The sequence below is a fragment of the Elephas maximus genome, chromosome 18 (genome assembly GCF_024166365.1).
Source record: "Elephas maximus indicus isolate mEleMax1 chromosome 18, mEleMax1 primary haplotype, whole genome shotgun sequence".
NCBI classification, from domain to species: domain Eukaryota; kingdom Metazoa; phylum Chordata; class Mammalia; order Proboscidea; family Elephantidae; genus Elephas; species Elephas maximus.
Window position 1 is genome coordinate 81,022,883 of NC_064836.1, and position 19,213 is coordinate 81,042,095.

Here is a 19,213-nt window from a genome sequence, read left to right on the forward strand (position 1 = left end):
TTCTTATTGAAAAATTTAGACACAAATTGTTTTGTGACATTGGTTGCAATATGTCAGCACTCTCCTCGTTTCCATTCGTCTGGCTTTCCTGCCTTTTCATCTTTGCTTTCGGGCAGATGTTGTCTATTTGGCCTCATATACTTGATTGATCCAGGGAGCGTGTTCCTCACCAGTGTTATCGTTTGCATTTACAGGCCTGTCTGATATTTGCCTGAAAAGTGAACTTCGGGAGTGGTTTCAGTTCTGAGTTAGAAGGGGCTGTAGGGGCCGTAGACTCAGGTGTTCCTCCGGTCTCTGTCAGACCAGTAAGTCTGGTCTTTTTTGTGAATTTAAACTTTGTTCTACATTTTTGCCCTGCTCTGTCTGGGACCCTCCACTGTGATGCTGGTCAGATCAGTGGGTGGTGGTAGTCGGGCACCATCTAGTTCTTCTGGGGTCAGGCTGGTGGAGGCTGTGGTTCATGTGGTCTGTTCCTTTAGACTAATTGTTTTGTTGTTATTCCTATTTCTTAAATGAGCAAACTTTAGGTTGCTGGGAATTCACAGAGCTGGTTGCTGCTGTTGAAATCAGAAGTTTCGGTATAGAAATTTCTCCTAAATGTTGTATTGTTCAGGGGGAAGTATATGAGAACTCTGTATACTCCACACAGTTTTTCTGTAAACGTAAAGCTGCACTAGTAATAAGGCCTATTAAAAAGATTTAAAAATAAAATATATTACTTCTCTGCTTGAAAATCTTTCCCACACCTCAGGTTGCTCTTAAAATTAAGTTCAGATTCCTTCAGCAGTCTTGGCCTCTGCCGAGTCATTCGTGTCATCCCTGAAACCCTTCTCTTACTGTACAGACAACAACTACACTTACCTGCTTTTTGTTTCTGGGCATGCCATCTGTCATGCCTCCAGGCCTTGCCTGTTTACCTGGTTAAAACCTCTAGAAAGCCTCACCTAGATTAGATTAGGTGGTCCTGTAATGCATTCCCTCTACATCTCCCATCAAAACATTTACTACGTTTTATTATACTTTCTTGTCTGTCTTCTCTATTTGGCTATAACCTTCATGAGAACAAGAACTTCATCTTGCTTGCTAATGTATCCCCAGTCCATAGCATAATGCCTGGCACATAGCTGGCACCCAATAAATACGTAATAGACGTAGAGATTCCGAATTATATTATTCCCCAGTGGATGAGGTTACTTTTGTTTTAGAACGCAGTTAACTTCTTTGGATGTGAACTGTGAACTCTTTTTCTTGGGTCGTGGTTCCATTCTCAGTTCTGATCTTTTGCCTGTAGCAAAAGAGATGTGGTTAGAGATGTGGCTAGAAAGAATTTCGGGATATCTTTTCTGGCTCTTTCCCTTCTAGGATCCCCCCACTTTCTTCAGCAAACTAGGATCCCTGGCTTCAATTTTCTGATTCCATGGATCAATGAGACCTTAGATTTTCTACCAGACAATAGCAGGTTGGCTGTTCGAATCCACCCAGAGGTGCCTTAGGCTTGGTAGTCTACTGTCGAAAGATCAAAGCTATTGAAAACTCCATGGAGCACAGTTCTACTGTGCACATATGGGGTCACTGTGAATCAGAATCGACTCAGTGACAACTTATTGTTTTAAATACTTTGCTCTAGACTAAAAGCCACAAAATTGGTGAACTTACCTCATAGAGTTGCTCTCCCTTACTCTGAGCACATGTTCCCCACTGTGGATCTGCTTCTGTTCACTCTCCAGTGCCTTCAGAGCGTTACTTGGTGTAATTGGCCCAGTTACAGTTGTCTTTGTAGGAAAAGTAGAAGAGCTACTTCATGAGATTTCATGAATGAATGACAAAGTGTTTGACCTTTTTTTAACTTTAAAATGTTGTATTGTTATTAAAATATACATAAAGAAAAGTGCACACAATATAAATGCAGAGTTTAACAATTACAGAGCAAGCATCCTTGTGACCCCATCCAAGTCAAGAAATAGAATTTCGCCAGCACCCCAGAAGCACCCTATGTGCCCTTCTCCCCACAGCTTCTCCTTCTCCCTTGCTGTTGTTGTTAGGTGCCATCGAGTTATTTCATAGTAGACCTGCCCCATAGGGTTTTCTGGGCTGTAATCTTTATGGGAGCAGATTGCCAGGTCTTTCTCCCCTTGGAGCCGCTGAGTGGGTTTGACCCGCCACCCTTTGGGTTAACAGCTGAGTGCTTAGTTAACCATTGTGCCCCCAAGGCCCCTCTCCTGCTCACTAGGTAACCATTATACTGACTTTCACAGTAATCATTTCCTTGCTGTTATGTATAATTGTGCTAGTTGTAAATGCATTACAAACACTAGTATTTTTTTTTTTAAGGTCAGGTTTGAAAAAAAAATTTTTTTTTTTTTTAATCAATCTACACTTTATGTACAGTAAAATCCATTCTTAAACTGTACGGTTAAAAAGAGTTTCAACAAGTTTATATAGGTAGGTGACTGGTACCATGATCGAGGTAGAGAACATTTCATCATCTCAGGAAGCCACCTCACTCTCCTTTGTGGTCATTCTCTTCAGCTGCCAGCTCCTTGTAAACACTGATGGGATTTCTCTCTGCATAGTGTTGCTTTTTCCAGAACGTACATAGTAGAAGGCCTTTTGTGTCTGGTTTCTTTCACTTAGCATCGTGCTTTTGAGATTCATCCGTATGGTTGCATGTATCAGTAGTTCATTTGTTGTTGAGCAGTGTTCCGTTGTATGACGTACCACCGCTTAGTTATCCACTCACTGGTTGGTGACATTTGGTTTGCTTCTAGTTTTTGGTTATTATAAGTAAAGCTGCTATAAATATTCACGTTTGTCTTTGTGTGGACATATATTTTCATTTTTCTTGGGTAATTCCTAGGAGTGAGATTGCTGGGTCGTATGGTAAGTATGTATTTAACTTTTTAATAAACTGCCAAACTGTTTCCCAAAGTAAAAGTGCATTTTTTCATTCTCGCCGTTAATATAAGAGAGTTCTAGTTTTTGTACATCCTCTCCAGCACTTGGTATTGTCAATTTTTTAAAAATTTAGCCATGTTAATAGGTGTGATGTTAATCCATTGTGGTTTCATTTCCATCTGACTAATGAAGTTTAATATATTTTCATGTGTTTATTTCCCATTTTTATATCTTCTTTAGTGAATCATCTCTTCAGATATTTTGTGCGTTCTTCTTATTGGGTTGTCTCAATATTTTTGAGTTGTAAGTGTTCCTTATATATTTTAGATACAAGCCTTTTATCAGATATGTATTTTGGAAGTATTGTATCCTAGTTTAGTCTGTGATGTCTTTTAATTTTCTAAATAATATTTTTCAAAAAGCAGAAATTACTAATTTTGGTGGCCTAATTTGTCAGCTATTTCTTTTATACTTTTTGTGTTCTATTTAAGGCAATGTTGCCTAACCTAAAGTCACAAAAATTTTTTTTTTAATTTTTCTTTATAAATTTTTATAGTTTCAGGTTTTATATTTAGACTTATAATGTACTTTGAGTTAATTTTTAAATATGGAATGAGTTAAGGCTCAAAGTTCATTTTGTCCCATATAGATGCCCAGGTGTTCTAGCAATGTTTGTTCAAAATACAGTCCTTTCCCCAATTAAATTGCCTTGCTCCCTTTGTTGAAAATCAGCTGACCGTGTATGTGCAGTATATTTCTGAAATCTCTTTTCTGTTCCCTTGATCTGTATTGTCTGTCCTTTCATCAACACCACACTATCTTGATAATTATGAAGTATCTCTTGAAATTAGGTGGTATGAGTTCTCCAACTTTGTTCTTATTTGTCAAAATTGATTTTTCTGTTCTAGGTCCTTTGTTTTCCACAGTAAATTTTACAAATTCTTTGTCAATTTCTATAAAAATTCTTGCTGGGATTTTCATTCAGATTGTGTTGAGTCTATGGGTCAATTCAGGGATTATTTACATCTGAGCAATACTGAGGCTTTCCATCCATGGACATGGTACATAACTCCGTGTCTTCTTTGATATCTCTCAGGAATGTTTTGTAGTTTTCTCTGTATAGTCTTGCACATATTTTGTCAGATTCATCTATAAACATTTGAATTTTTGTTATTATAATTTTTTTTAATTTCATTTCTACCTATTTACAGTATATAAAAATTCCAAAGTTAACGTGTGTATATTGATCTTGTAACTTGCTCAATTTACTTACTAGTTTATATATCAGTTTGTAGACTCTTTGTTGTTTTCTGCGTATTAGATGATCATGTCATTTGTGAATAAATACAATTTATTTCTTCCTTTCTAGCCTATAGGCCTTTTGTTTATCTTTCTTTGCTCATTGCACTGACTGGGTCCTCTGATGTAATGTTCAGTGCAAGGAATGAGAGTGCACATCTTTGTCTTTTCCTGATTTTAGGGAGAAGCTTTCAGTCTTTCACCATGAGCATGTTCTTAACTGTAGATTTTTTATAGATGTTCTTTATAAGGTTGAGGAAATTTTCTTCTCTTCCTGGTTTCTGAAAAATTTAATCGTGAATGGATATTGAGTTAATGCTTTTTTTCCAAGTGTTGCAATAAACATATGGTTTTTACTCTTCTTTAAAAAACCAAACCAAACCTGTTAATATGCTGAATTACACCAATAGATTTTCAAATGTTGAATCAACCTTGCTCTTCTGGTATAAATGCCAGCTGGTCATGATCTGTTTTCTTTTTTATGTATTTTTGGATTCAATTTACTAATATTTTCAAAGGGTTTTTACCTTCTGTTCCTAAAGAACATTGTTCTGTAGTCTTTGGAATCAAGGTAATGTTGGAGTTTGGAAATGTTCCCATCTCTTCTATTTTCTCAGAGAGCTTTTAGGAATTGGTATTTAGACTTTTATAAATGTTTGGTAAAATTTACCAGAAAAGCAATCTGAAACTGGAGTTTTCTTAATGGGGATTTTTTTAAGTATAAATTCAATTTCTTTAAAAGAGGATAATTAAGGTTATCTATTTTTTCTTTTTGACTCAAGGGCACTGGGTTCTGGGTATTTTTTCTTTAGTGAACTTTGGTACTTTGCATTTTTGAAGGATTTGTCAGTTTCATCCAAGTCACCACACTTATTGGCATAAAGTTATTCATAACATTCCTGTATTACCCTAGAATGTCTGTAGGGTCTATGGTGATGCCACCTTTTTCATCCCGATGTTGGCAATTATTTTCCCTTCTCTTTTTTTCTTCATCAGTCTAGCTAGAGGTTTATCAGTTTTGTTGTTATTTTCAAAGAACCAGCTTTTGATTTGATTCATTTTCTCTAGTGTTTCTCTGTTTTTAATTTCACTGATTTCTGAATTTAACTTATTTTTTCCTTTGTTCCTTCTGCTTGTATGGGGTTTAATTTACTCATCTTTTTCTATTTAATTGGTTTTCTGTAAGCACCGTCTTAGCAGTGGCCCATATATTTTGTTTTTTGTTTTTAATTTTCATTCAATTCAAAATATTTTCCAATTTCATTTGTGATTTTTTTTTTTTTTAATTAAACTAGAGGCTATTTGGAAATACATTGTGTAGTTGCCAATATTTGGGAATATTTTAGCCGTCTTTCCAGATATTGATTCCTAGTTTAATTTCCTTTTTGTCACAAAACATAATTTCTATCATTACAATATTTTAAAATTTGTGGGCATTTGTTCTGTTACCCATAATGCTGCATTTTATGATGACTGTCCCATTGCATTTGAAAAGAATCTGTATTCTGCTTTTGTTGAGTGGAGTGTTTTATACTTTAGACCAGGTTGGTTGGTATTTCATTACTGATTATGTGTTTATTTGTTCGGTCAATTACTGAAAGAGAAGTGTTGGAGTCCCCTGTATGTTTTGGATTTGTCTATTTGCCTGGGTATTCTGAAGCTGTTTTATAGGATGCTACAGATGCATTAAGGGTTATCTTTTACTTGATGATTTAACCCTTTTATTATTATGTAACACCCCCATTATCACTGATAATATTCACTGTTCTTAAGCCTCCTTTGTCTGGTATTAATATAGCTACTCCAGCTTTCTTTTGTTTAGTGTTTGCCTGGAATACCTTTTGGTATCCGTGTACTTCAACCTAAGTACATGTCTCTGTGTTTAGAGAGGGTTTCTAGAAGACGGCATACATCTTGCTTTTTTTCTTATATCCCATTTGACAATTTCTATCTTTAAATTAGAGCATTTATTCCATATGAATTTGCTGTAATTAATGATATGATTGGATTTAAATCTACTGTCTTTCTGGTTGTTTTCAGTCTCCCTGTCTATTCTTTCTTTTTATTTATTTATTTATTTCCTTCTTTTGGATTAATTAACATTTTTAATCATTCTTTTTTTCACCAGTATTGGCTTAACTAGTTTTACCCTTTTTTTTTTTTTTAGTGATTATTCTAGGATTTACAGTATACACTTTTAACTTATCAAAGTCTGTTTTCAAATAATATTATCAGCCCTCCATCTGAGGGTTGAAAACATTCAAGGAAAAAAAAAGTTCCAAAAAGCAAAAGTTGAGTTTGGCCCTTGCTGAGCGCTACGTTGAATCCCCACCAGTGAGGTGCTGTGTGGGCATCCCCCGCTGTAGCCTCCCGCCGTTTCCCAGGCCCTCATTCTCTCTCCAGCACTCACCGTTTGAGCATCATTCGCCTCAGTCTTGTCATTATTCCCTAACCAGTGCTGTAGAACAACTATTTATATAGCACTTACATTGTATTAGGTATTATAAGTAATCTGGAGATGGTTTAAAATATACAGGAGTCTGTGAATAGGTTATATGCAAACATTACATCATTTTATACAAGGGACTTGAGCATCTTTGAATTTTGCTTATCTGTGGGGGGTCCTGGAACCAGTCCCCCTCGGACTGAGGGACGACTGTACCTTTTTCTGCTTCCCCTCTTTTGTGCCATTGTTGTCATACAAGTCTTTGGCAGTTTCTACCATTCAAATCCTCGAAGGCTGCAGGGTTTGCTAATCTAAATTCACTAGGACTTTTTCCCTGGAGCTGGGGCCAGGGCCTGGGTCTGCCTGAAAGCAGAAGCTCTCCCAGCACCCAGGTACCACCATCCAGCAGGTCTGGTGGTGTAGACGCTCAGGCCTGAGACTGCAGAGGCTGAGGAAACGGGGGCAGCCACCATCAAGAAGTCCCTCTCAGGGACCAGAACACCTTTGCCAGCGTGGGTTCCTCACGTTGGGACCGCATTACTAAAGCAGTTGCCAGTTTATTGTTTTTACAGCTTTTTTCCTGAGAATGGTTGGTAGTTGTATGTGCAGCACTTTGCCCTGAGATGTGCTCCACAATAAAAACCAAATCTAATATTAAAAAAAAATTTAGATGTATTTTATAAATCACATATTACATTGTTACTTAGAAGTGTAGTTTAATTTTTTCCTGTTTTGAGCTTTATATACAAGGAAACATTTGGGGTTTTTTTAAATACCATTTTAAACTATTCATTGTGTTTCTATGATTCATTCTTAGTATTGTATATAGTTGTAATTCTTTCATTTCATTGTTGTAATTTTATTGTGTGACTATACTGCCTTATTCTACTGTTGAAAGATATTTGGGTTATTTCTTATTTGGGGCTCTGGTAAACAGCACTACTATAAACATTCCTGTACATGTCTTCAGGTGCGTATTTCTACAGTATTTTCTAGAATATATGCCTAGGAGTGAAATTGTTAGGTCATGTATGCATATTTTAAATTCACTACATTTTGTTAAACTGTGATTTTTACTAATTTCTACTCTCAGAAATGGTATAATAGAGCTCCTTTTACTCAGTATCTCTGCCAATGCTTTGTGTTGTTGGCGTTTGTAATTTTTTCCAGCGTGGTAGGTGGTTGGCAGTGGTACAGTGGGGCTAGAGACAAGATGGGCGAGCAAGGACGAAGGCGAGAGCTCTGCACTCCTTAAGCTTCGCGATCGCTGTGTCGTTATACAATCTGCTTAGGGTCCTTGTTTTCGGTGGGAGGGCTCCTTTCAAAGCCAAGCCGCGTTTTGTTTTTCCATCTGTTTTATGGTAACATCTCTTTTATGGTACTAAGTCTGCTTAGTAAATTGTGCTACTTTTTTTCCTAATTGTATCATTGTACTGGGATGTTTTGCTTATTTTCTTTCTTTCTCTTTTTAATCAGTAGTCAATTGAATAAGTTTTCTTTTTTTTAAATAGTTACAGGCATCCCTTGTGATGGAGAAGGGATGTGGGGAGTTTTAGGTTTGCTGGTTTTTACAATGTAAAGGTTTCTTTCTTTTTTTTTTTTGTCTGTTACTGCACGGCCTTCTTACAAAAAGTAGCTGCTTGTGTGATTGTGTTTGGTGATCTGCCTCCTCTTCCTCTCTGGGTGCTTCTCCTGCCAGTCTAGCTCATCTGTATTCCCAGCCCTCTCACATTCACTTTCTGAGCTCCGATGCTTCCAGGGCCTTCTACTGCGGGGACTTCTTTCCAAGGCTTCTTGTGCCTCTGGCCTCCAGGAAGCCTTGCTCCATCTGAGTGCTCCTGCAGCCCTTAGAGCATGTGTGAATCCAACAGTTAAAAAACCAGATCAAAAAGCCAGTTGTAGTCAAGTTGATTCTGTTTGATGGTGACCCCGTGTGTTGCAGAGTAGGGATGCTCCATAGGTTTTTCAAGGCTGTGACCTTTCAGAAGCTGATTGCCAGGCCTTTCTTCTGAGGTGCCTCTGGGTGGATTCGAACCACCAACCTTTTGGCTAATAGTTGAGCACTTAACCATTTGCATGACCCAAGGACTCCGCTAACAGTTATACCTGCATCTTAATTCCAATGAAAATAACAACATGGGGTTTCACTGTTTGTAGTTTTTTCTCTGTTTACTTTTGAATTATTTCAAATAATAATTTGGAGACAGAAAATGCTAATGTACTTAGCCATGCTGATGCCAGAAATCTTAAATTACCTTGGTTATTTTGACTATAACTTAATTTTTTTCTACTTGCAGTTATAAAAAATTTATCTCTCTGAAAAGAATTGATACTGATATGAGGCCAAAGATCAGTTTAAATTTCAGTACAAAAGGTATTATTTTTATATATCTCCTATTGAAAACTACGTTAACATGTGTGACTTCCTCTGTAAAGTATAATGCCCTTAACAGCCATGTCTTTATTTGTATTTGTCGTGAACTGGGCTGGGGTTAACATGAGCAAGCAGCACTTGGTACAGGTGGAACCCATAGACAGAAAGGTCAGCAGGTGTTTTGGTCTCACAGTGAGCTGGCATCCTGTAGAGAGGCATACTGTGTCTGGTGCATAGCTGTGACTCACAGTGAGATTGGTTTCAGCAGAGGTTCCCTACCAACCCCTCCTCTCTTGTTAAGGAAGCTTGAGAGAAGCCTTCCATAGAAGGAACGAACATTTTTGGTCTCAGGGCCAGCTAGCCTAACCTTAGTTGCCATCTCTTTAGGGGCATGCCAGCAAATACCAACTGCTTAGCACTTGGAGACCTTAGGGGCACTGACCCCATGGAAGGATCATTTGAGGCAGTGTTTCTTGCTAGAGGGAATGGATGTCCCTGATCCCAGCAAGCTCCTTACCTGCCAGTCCAGAGAAGGTTCCCTGAGTCATTTCCTTGTCTGCACACTGTATGTCAAATAAATCAACGAAAAATATTAATATAAAAATCCCTGTTGGAACACATAATCATGAAGGATAAAATAAAACTGCGTTTTATGATGAACACACAATTTGATATTTTTCTCATAAAAAAGTACTGTCAAATACCAAATTCTAGCTGCTTTCTAATATACCTCGGTTTGCTCTCCTCCTTTGGAAGTACTATTGAACCAGAAAAATACCAAGTAGTTCAGTCTTACGCTTATTTCACTTCTTGATGAAATAGGTATTTCATTTTTTTGAGGGGTAAGAACATGAAGTTCATTAGATCAGTGCTTCTCAACTTTAATATGCATTTGAATCATCCGATGGCGTCATTAAAATTCAGTGGCCGTTAAGCAGGTCGGGGTGAGGCCTAAGATTTTACGTTTCTAGCGTGTTCCTAGGTGTTCCGTGAACTACACTTGGAGTAACAAGGCATCAGATCGCTTTATGTTTCTTGATATAGATCCTCCCTGTCTAATAATATAGTCATTAGCCATATGTGGCTGTTAAAATTTAAATTCATTAAAATTCAATAAAATAAAAAATTCAGTTCCTTAGACTAGCAGCATGGCTAGTGCTGAATGGCTAGTGGACAGTACCAGCATAAAACTCTTTTCTTCATCACAGAAAGTTCTGTTGGACAGTGCTGATCAAGGTAAAACATAATTATCACTAAACACCAGTGAAACCTCAGAATTTTCAAAGGCACACTACTTTGATGCCATCTGATTGCCAGAGCTCGTTGACTTGAACAAACATTGGTTGGTTGAAAGCCTTCTGTGGTGTTTAGTCTTTGTGATTAGTTTTGCTTGGAGGAAACATACTGTTTTTGTTTGGATTTTTGACAGCTAGCCAGACAGCAGTGTGCTTTATTGCTCACTGGCTGTGGCAAAGCATTCATTCTTGAATGTACTTCACTCTTTTGAAATAACCCCTGTTCTACAGGAGCTGAGGATGTAATGAGAAAAACTACCTAAAAAAAGAGAATTAATTCATAATGTCTTGACTTCTCAAAATTCATTTTCAGATGAAATGCCTATCTTCAAGCTTGATTATAATTATTTCTATCATCTGCTTCATATAATTATTATTTCTGGTACTGACATTGTCCGGCAAATATTTGATGAGGCTATGCCCCCATCTCTTTTGAAAAAAAAGCTTCGTATACACAGGAATGTGTTGGAGCCCTACTACAACCACCTCTGGACCAATCACCCTTTGGGTGGAGCGTGGCACCTGCTTTATCCCCCAAACAAGGAGCTACCACAGTCTAAACAGTTTGACTTACACCTCCTGTTAGCTCTGATAAAACACTTGAATGTATTCCCTGCACCCAAAAAAGGCTGGAATATGGAGCCGCCGCCTTCTGACCTCTCTAAGTCTGCAGACATCCTGAGGCTGTGCAAACACAGGGATGCCCTCCTTAGTGAGGTTTTGATGAACGGCCTCACTGAGTCACAATTCAATTCAACTTGGAAAAAAGTTTCAGAAATTCTTCTTCGTCTTGGGATGAAGCAAGAGGATATTGACAAAGTGAAGGAGAATCCCATTGAGAATATCTCCCTTGATTACCATCAGCTGTCCATCTACCTAGGCTTACCTGTACCAGAAATCATCCAGAGGATGTTATCCTGCTATCGACAAGGTACAAAATACTTCTTTATTTCAGCTATATTGAGTGTCTGCTAGGTGCCAAGCACAGTGCTAAGGGCAGGGGATTCGATGGGGTGAGCTCACATTCTTGGGAGAATGGGCTCATCAAGAGACTAATAGAAAATATAGTGCTAGAGATGTCTCCAGAATGCCATGGGAAGTCCTTACGTAAGGGAATCTGGGAAAGTTTTCTGGAAAGTATAATATTTAAGGATTTCTGAAATGGTGTGTCAAAGCTGGCCAGGTGAAGAGAGGGGAAGGATGTTTCAGAGGGAGACAAAGACAAAGGTGTAGAACATAAACATGCACTGTTGGCATTACTGACGTTAGAGCAGGAGAGAGTTCACAGGATACACTAAAGAAGATTTTTCTTGCCATGCTGAGGGGTTTGTATTTTCCAAAACAAAATGTTGATGATTTTTAGGTAGAGGACTTTTATCGCTTCTCCAAAATTAAGGATGCCTAAATACAAGTACCATATGGTTTCAAGGATGTCCTTTTAGACACAGTGGGTGTATGTGTCTCCTCCTTTTTATTAAAAGCTTGAGTTTAATTTAGAATTTTGTCAGCTATCCACTGGTTGTGAGTAATTAAAAAAAAAAATAACGCCAGTGCAAGTGTTTGAGTGTTGTGCTATTTCTGTTGTTGTTGTTAGGTGCTGCTGAGTCGGCCCCGACCCGTAATGACCCTATGTACAACAGAACGAACACTGCCCGGTCATGCGCCAACTCACAGTCGTCATCATGCTTGAGCGCATTGTGGCAGCCACTGTGTCAGTCCATCTCTTTGAGGGTCTTCCTCTTTTTCGCTGTGCTATTCTTAGACCTTGTCGATTGTTGTAGGACAGACTTCAGACCTTCTGTCCCACCCTGGGATGAGCATCTCCTATCTCCTGATAGAAAACAGAGTCCAGGACATGCCAGCATCACTGAAACCTTTGTTGTGGTATTTTAGGTGACTTTTCCTGGCCCCAAGTTTGTATTATTCACACTACCAAATGAACAACTACAGCTACACTGATGTTATTTAACCACACGGCCTTTCAAGTTTCTAGTAATTGTTAAACTGGTTCACATTTTCTTCAGAGACGATTACTAGGTCCCAATCTCAGTCCTTTTACTAAAATTCTGGAATACTATGCTAATTTTTTTACAGCAACATGTAAAAAAAATTGGTAGAGCAGAGCTTATGAAAATATCTTGCAGGGGGCGTGGTTGGCAAACAGATGTAGAAGGTGTGCATTATTTGCATAAAAATATGGTAGTCAGATTTTGCCATTTAGTTTAAAGTACTTATGTTTTAGGTATTATCTATTATGAACCATAAAATTTTATTTTTCTTTCTGTAATCATGGTTGTTGTTAGGTGCTGTTGAGTCGGTTCTGACTCATAGTGACCCTATGCACAACAGAACAAAACACTGCCCGGCCCTGTGCCATCCTTACGATCGTTGTTATGCTTGAGCTCATTGTTGCAGCCACTGTGTCAATCCACCTGGTTGAGGGTCTTCCTCTTTTCCGCTGACCCTGTACTCTGACAAGCATGATGTCCTTCTCCAGGGACTGATCCCTCCTGACAACATGTCCAAAGTATGTAAGACGCAGTCTCACCATCCTTGCTTCTAAGGAGCATTCTGGTTGTACTTCCTCCAAGACAGATTCGTTTGTTCTTTTGGCAGTCCATGGTATATTCAATATTCTTTGCTAACACCACAATTCAAAGGCTTCAACTCTTCTTCGGTCTTCCTTATTCCTGGTCCAGCTTTCACATGCATATGATGTGATTGAAAATACCATGGCTTGGGTCAGGTGCACCTTAGTCTTCAAGGTGACATCTTTACTTTTCAACACTTTGAAGAGGTCCTTTGCAGCAGATTTGCCCAATGCAATGCATCGTTTGATTTCTTGACTGCTGCATCCATGGCTGTTGATGGTAGATCCAAGTAAAATGAAATCCTTGACAACTTCAATCTTTTCTCCATCTATCATGATGTTACTCATTGGTCCAGTTGTGAGGATTTTGTTTTCTTTATGTTGCGGTGTAATCCATACTGAAAGGCTGCGGTCTTTGATCTTCATTAGTAAGTGCTTCACATCCTTTTCACTTTCAGCAAGCAAGGTTGTGTCATCTGGGTGATACAAGTTGTTAATGAGTCTTCCTCCAATCCTGATGCCCTGTTCTTCATATAGTCCAGCTTCTTGTATTATTTGCTCAGCATACAGATTGAACAGGTATGGTGAAAGGATACAACCCTGATGCACACCTTCCCTGACTTTAAACTACCAGTATCCCCTTGTTCTATCTGAACAACTGCCTCTCGATCTATGTAAAGGTTCCTCCTGAGCACAATGAAGTGTTCTGGAATTCCCATTCTTCGCAATGTTATCCATAATTTGCTGTGATTCACACAGTCAGATGCCTTTGCATAGTCAATAAAACACAGGTAAACATCCTTCTGGTAGTCTCTGCTTTCAGCCAGGATCCATCTGACATCAGCAATGATATCCCTGGTTCCACGTCCTCTTCTGAAACCGGCCTGAATTTCTGGCAGTTCCCTGTCGATATACCGCTGCAGCAACTTTTGAATGATCTTTAGCAAAATTTTGCTTGCATGTGATATTAATGATATTGTTCTATAATTTCCACATTTGGTTGGATCACCTTTCTTGGGAATAGGCATAAACATGAATCTCTTCCAGTCAGTTGGCCAGGAAGCTGCCTTCCATATTTCTTGGCATAGACAAGTGAGCACCTCCAGCGCTACATCCGTTTGTTAAAACATCTCAATTGATATTCTGGTGGCATAGCTTCTAGCATCACAGCAACACGTAAGCCCCCACAGTAGGACAAACTGACAGACACGTGGGAGAATCATGGTTGTATACCCTTTATATTACAATCTAAAGATTGTGTCTGTCTAAACTGGATTGATGAATGAAGCTGGTTATTTTTACAGTTATAATTGGTAGAGTATAAAATTCATCTGATTTTTCTTAGTCCCGCTCAGACATTTTATTGTCGCATTTGCAGTTGTATATCTAAATGTTTTCTTTGTGTGCCATAGGAATTGCTCTGCAGTCCATAACAGGCTGTCAATGTAAGTATATTTAAAAACAAGATGCCAAAGTGACGTTTTAACTTGGAATACCTAAGGGACACCTGTGGGATTTTTGCTGGGTCAGATAAACTGTGTGATGAACTCTAACTGTTAAAAGCTTGGAGAATCCTGTGACCGAATTACTGCTGGTCCCTGAACCGAGTGCCAGCCTTTCCCTGCCCTCGGAGCGTGTGTGCCCCAGGGCTCACCTACGCCTAGTGTTCTGACCTGTGGGCCCACAGGACTCCTCTGTAGGCAGAACCTGTCTGCTTGTTCTGCCTGATTATTATGAGCTACTGCTTTTTTACGGCTTAGCTTGTGTAGCTTTTATCTGGTTAACTGAACACTGTGATAGCAGTATTTTTTTTTTTTTTGGCCAAGTAGTAAGCTATTTTTTATTTTAAATTTCCGTATTTGTGCTCTTGTTTTTTAAAAAAGTAGTTCAGATTTTAAAATTACACTTATGAAAACAATACTGGATATTTTGTTTGGTGTTGATTTCTGTACCATCTGTGACCAGTCAGACTAGGCCCTCAAGTTTTGAGTCCCGAGTCTCAGGGCAACATTAAAGAGCATGGTGTCAAAGATGCGGTCACATAGTAGGGAGTGGATGCCCTTTCACAAGTTGTGGTTGTAAAAAAAAGGAAAAAAACAGATCTCCTATCTTTTCTTTATGTTTCAGATTTATGTCCTAAAATAATACTGATTACAGTATTAACAGGGTCAGTGTGAAGACACTCAAAAACTTAGTATTTAGAGACTATTTAAATTCTTATGGTCTTCTGATACCAGTCAGGTATCTTAGCATTCAGGTTCATACTGATTGGTCCCAGGCTAGTACGTATACTTCTTATTTGATCATTAACTAATTGGCTTTATATTTTCATCCGCTAATTGAACAGAGTAAGATGTTTTCTATTTTTATTTCTGGGATAGTGTTTTTTGGCAGGTAAACATATTTATAATAATGATAAATGGCTGAAATGGCTTGCATCCAAATTTTGAGTGTGTTGTCCTTAATATTCAGATATTGAAATAAAAGCGTTACAGAATGAGGAAGCGGAACCGAGTCCACCGCTCATGGAGTACAATGTAAATGTGAATTCAGACGCTGATATACAACTTGTGGAAATGAATAAAGAAGTGGCATCAGTACCCAGTGAATCTTCAGCAGAATCTGTGAAAGATCTCCACAAAGTATAAACTTTCGTTAATATTTGAATTAGAAAAAACTCAGTCAAGGCCTTTGTTTTGTTGCATGTGCTATATACTTAAACATCCCAGACAATCTTTGCTTATATTTATTGTGGTGTTCATGCAGAACTTGGGTTGGAATGGTTCTTTCCAAAGTACTTCCATAATCTCTTCTGCTGTGACCATTTATTCTGCCAACCTTCATTGAACACTTACTGTGTACCAGGCACTATGTTAGACTCTGAACACATTTCGTCTTCCTGAGCAGTGAGAGTGGGTGTGGGAGGATGACAGAAGAAGGCATAGAGAGGAGTAGAAGGAGACAGAAGCAGGGAGAAAGCTGAGGTAATTTCAGTGTCATTTGCCAAGAAAAGAATTAAAACCATCATGGGTGATATCTCAGTATTTCTTTATAGATCTAAGTGGTTAATTGTTATTATATTGTCACTAGATTCTTCCTAGGCTTAATGATTCATCTTCTAAAAATAAGTATGATTTTTTTTAATCTTCCTCCTTTTTTACTCACGTATGCACATGTGTTCAAGTGAGGATCTGGGAGCACGGCTTCAGTAGCCCACTCGCTGAAGTTAGTTGTTACTCCTTTATACAGCAGTGATTCCTCAAGGGCAGAAGACGGAGATCAAAGTCAAAAGAATTGATTCCATAGAATCCAGGAAGAAAATATGATCTATAAGATTAGAAGATAAAGATCTCAGTGGTTAGAAAAAATATGTGTTCCAAAATAACCCATTATACAGTTTGAATTGTATATTAAATAAATGATTTATTTCTTACCTAACAGGTTAGGAGTAAACCAAAGAAAAAGACAAAGACTAAGAGTAAAAAGGTAAGAAACTGTTAATATTACAACAGAGGGATATCAGATTATGAATACCTAAATTTCATACTTGGATTCACTGTTAGAACTTAAAATGAATCCAGGTAGACATATAGCATAAATGCCTCGTAAGTGTCAGTAACTTGTTGAATATATGATTACAGAGAAGTCTAAGTATCTTAGATTCTGGGTGATTTAAACTTACTGTGCCCTCCTTTACTTCCCGAAGTTATAATTTATACATTTGAACACATGATGAAATCCCTGAGAGCTGGAACTCGAAGGGACAGCCTTGTTTTTCCTGGTCTCACAAGTTTTCCACTTTGACAGGCTGCAGTTACCACTTTTCTATTGCTGTCTATTTAGTGGAAAATATTTGAATTTTCCTCCTCTGACAGGTTTTGTCTTTTTCAGGTTTTACTGTACAAATAAAGACACTGAAATTTCAGTAAAATCTGCTACCACTTTCATTTTTAAAATGTCTACTTAAAAACAGCTTCTTTTTATTATATTTCCATTGATATGTTCAGAAGCATTTTTCAAAACCTTAGGTAATCTTTTCTTCTTTATACCTGAGAGTCTGCCAGTAAAGCAATAATGTACAAAAAAGGTACACAATCAAAAAGTCTCCTTCATTTTCTCTTCCTTGATTTTTGCCAGTTGAAAAATGAGCAAATCACTATCTGCAGCAAAGTTTTAGCAAAATGTCTCTTAGTTGCTTGGAGAAGTACAAGGGAATGCCAGAAGTCTATTTTTATCAAGCACATAGCTAATCATTATGCTATGCAAAGTTTGTGGTAAAAAAGAATGTAAGTTTTCTGGCCTGAAACATATATTTGAGACCTAGATATACTCTGTGTATTATAAACTCAGTGAGACCGTTTGCCTAAGTACAATCTGATCAGCCCATGTATTAGCCATTTGGAAGTATGCATGAATTTTAATCATAACTGAAATGAAAGATGAATTTAAAAAATACTGATATCAAGAACAAAATAAAGATTATACTCTAATCTGGTAAAGAAGTCAATACCACTTTCATGTTTATTATCATAACCACCATTTATTATAACTTACTATTTGAATCAATTCTACTCTGTCCTGTGGGTTTCTGGTTTTTATTTCAATCAAAAGTTGTTTTGAAAATTAAATTGTATTTTTAAAAGACATGAGTATGAAGATTTTTTTCTTAGTTTTGGTTAGTTTTTGTCTGATAAAACACAACCTGGTTGGTTAAGTTAGCTGATGTCTTTTATTTTTGCCAAAACGTAATGAAATCCCAGGTCTAATACTACATACAGCTGGCCAGGTAAAATCCTAGGATGTCAGACCACAAAAGGGTTCCAGGTCCGTGGAGTGTGCCAGGGCTATTTTATCTTCACTTCCAAAAAATAAAAGATGGTAATGCTCAGGTTCTCAATTTTGATTAAGTGGAAATCCCCATTTCTAGGTCAAATTGAAATTAAAGAGAAAAAACATAACTAGAAATAAATGTAAACACCACTCAAAAGTTCATACTGCTAGTAACATAAATTTGTTAAATGTCAGCAAGTATTTGGTACTTTTTTTTTCCATTTCTTTTAACACCCTAAGTTTTCTTCCAAGTTATTTCATTAAAAAAGGTTGAAATACTTTTGAAAACAAGATAATTTTAGCAAGAGGAAATTTGAACATTAGAAGAGAGATTTTGTATTTTATATCTTTTATCAAAAATTTCAAATGTAGAACCTAAAAAATGCTAAAATGTGTACATATGACTATTTCCTGTAGGATAATATTACTCATATACTCAATTACTGTTACCATAGATAAAAAGAATTGTCTAGGTAGAGTGTAATCAACCAGCCTAAAAGTAAATTCAGTCAGTTTATCTAATGAGGATTTTTCTTCGTGAAAAACTCCAGCATATAAAAGTTTACTTGTGTTTGTGTAGAATGATGACGGAGTCCCTGTGCATCAGATTGTGTCTTCTGTTAATTATTTGTTTCGCAACATCTCTACCTAACAATTGTTGTCCTAAAGGCAGCTATCAGGACTGTTTGGAAAAGATGAAGAAAAAGTAAAATTTGTGTACAGATCACTTCTAACTAGCCTGTAGAAGTCAGAAACTTGTAGCGACTCTATACACTCAGTTTCTTCAGTTAGTGTTTAAGTATTTAATATTTAGCTTCTAACATATTTAGGTTGTAAGTAACTCTTTTTGTGCTTAATTAGACTTCTCCAAGGGGAATTGAGAGTTAGGAATAGAAAAGGGAGGTAAAGCAGATAGGTGGAAGAGTAGAAGACTTTTCGAGTGAAGTGCTGGGGAAAAAAAGAAAGATGGCAGGAAGTAAATCCAGGCCTTCAAATTGGGTGGCCTCCTTAAAGGGGGGAAGTTGCCGAGATGCATGTAAGAGAGGTTGATACCTGCTTCGGCACAAAGTTTTCATGGGAAGAACTAAAAAGGAGTTTTAGAAATACTTAATCAACTTATGGACAACCAAAATTCTTTTCAACTGAGGCATATTCAAGTGTATTAACAGATTAAAAAAACCAAACCCAGTGCCGTTGAGTCAGGAATCAGTAATTCTAAATCATAGAATCCAATTGGCAGTGGACGTTGGGCATAAGATCAAACACTGAAACACAAAAATTCTCTTAGTGTACAGACAGTAAACAAAACAAGTTTACAAGTCTATTATTGAATCCATTATTGAAAAGAGACTTTTAAGTTTCTTGGAAGCAAGCGATGGAAGTAGAAATAATACTGTAATACAGGCCATCTAGGGATTACAAAAAGAGTTTATTCCTAAGTCTGTCTCTAAGTTGAATTTGTAGATAAATCAGAATAGTTTGGT

At 37.5% G+C, this 19,213-nt stretch overlaps 1 protein-coding gene across 14 annotated transcripts in view; it reads left to right on the forward strand.

The window, feature by feature from the left end:
- The window catches only part of DZIP3 (DAZ interacting zinc finger protein 3), a 103,896-nt gene that overhangs the window by 61,090 nt on the left and 23,593 nt on the right, over positions 1 to 19,213 (forward strand). For all 14 annotated transcript variants that reach the window (XR_007513760.1, XR_007513758.1, XR_007513761.1 and 11 more), the window contains 5 exons: positions 8,938 to 9,014; positions 10,623 to 11,240; positions 14,312 to 14,344; positions 15,372 to 15,541; positions 16,341 to 16,385. Coding sequence is in view for 4 of the 14 variants with exons in the window: in XM_049857798.1 (XP_049713755.1) it covers positions 8,938 to 9,014; positions 10,623 to 11,240; positions 14,312 to 14,344; positions 15,372 to 15,541; positions 16,341 to 16,385 (943 nt within the window). In the remaining 10 variants the exon portion in view is untranslated. The remainder of the gene's footprint in view (positions 1 to 8,937; positions 9,015 to 10,622; positions 11,241 to 14,311; positions 14,345 to 15,371; positions 15,542 to 16,340; positions 16,386 to 19,213) is intronic.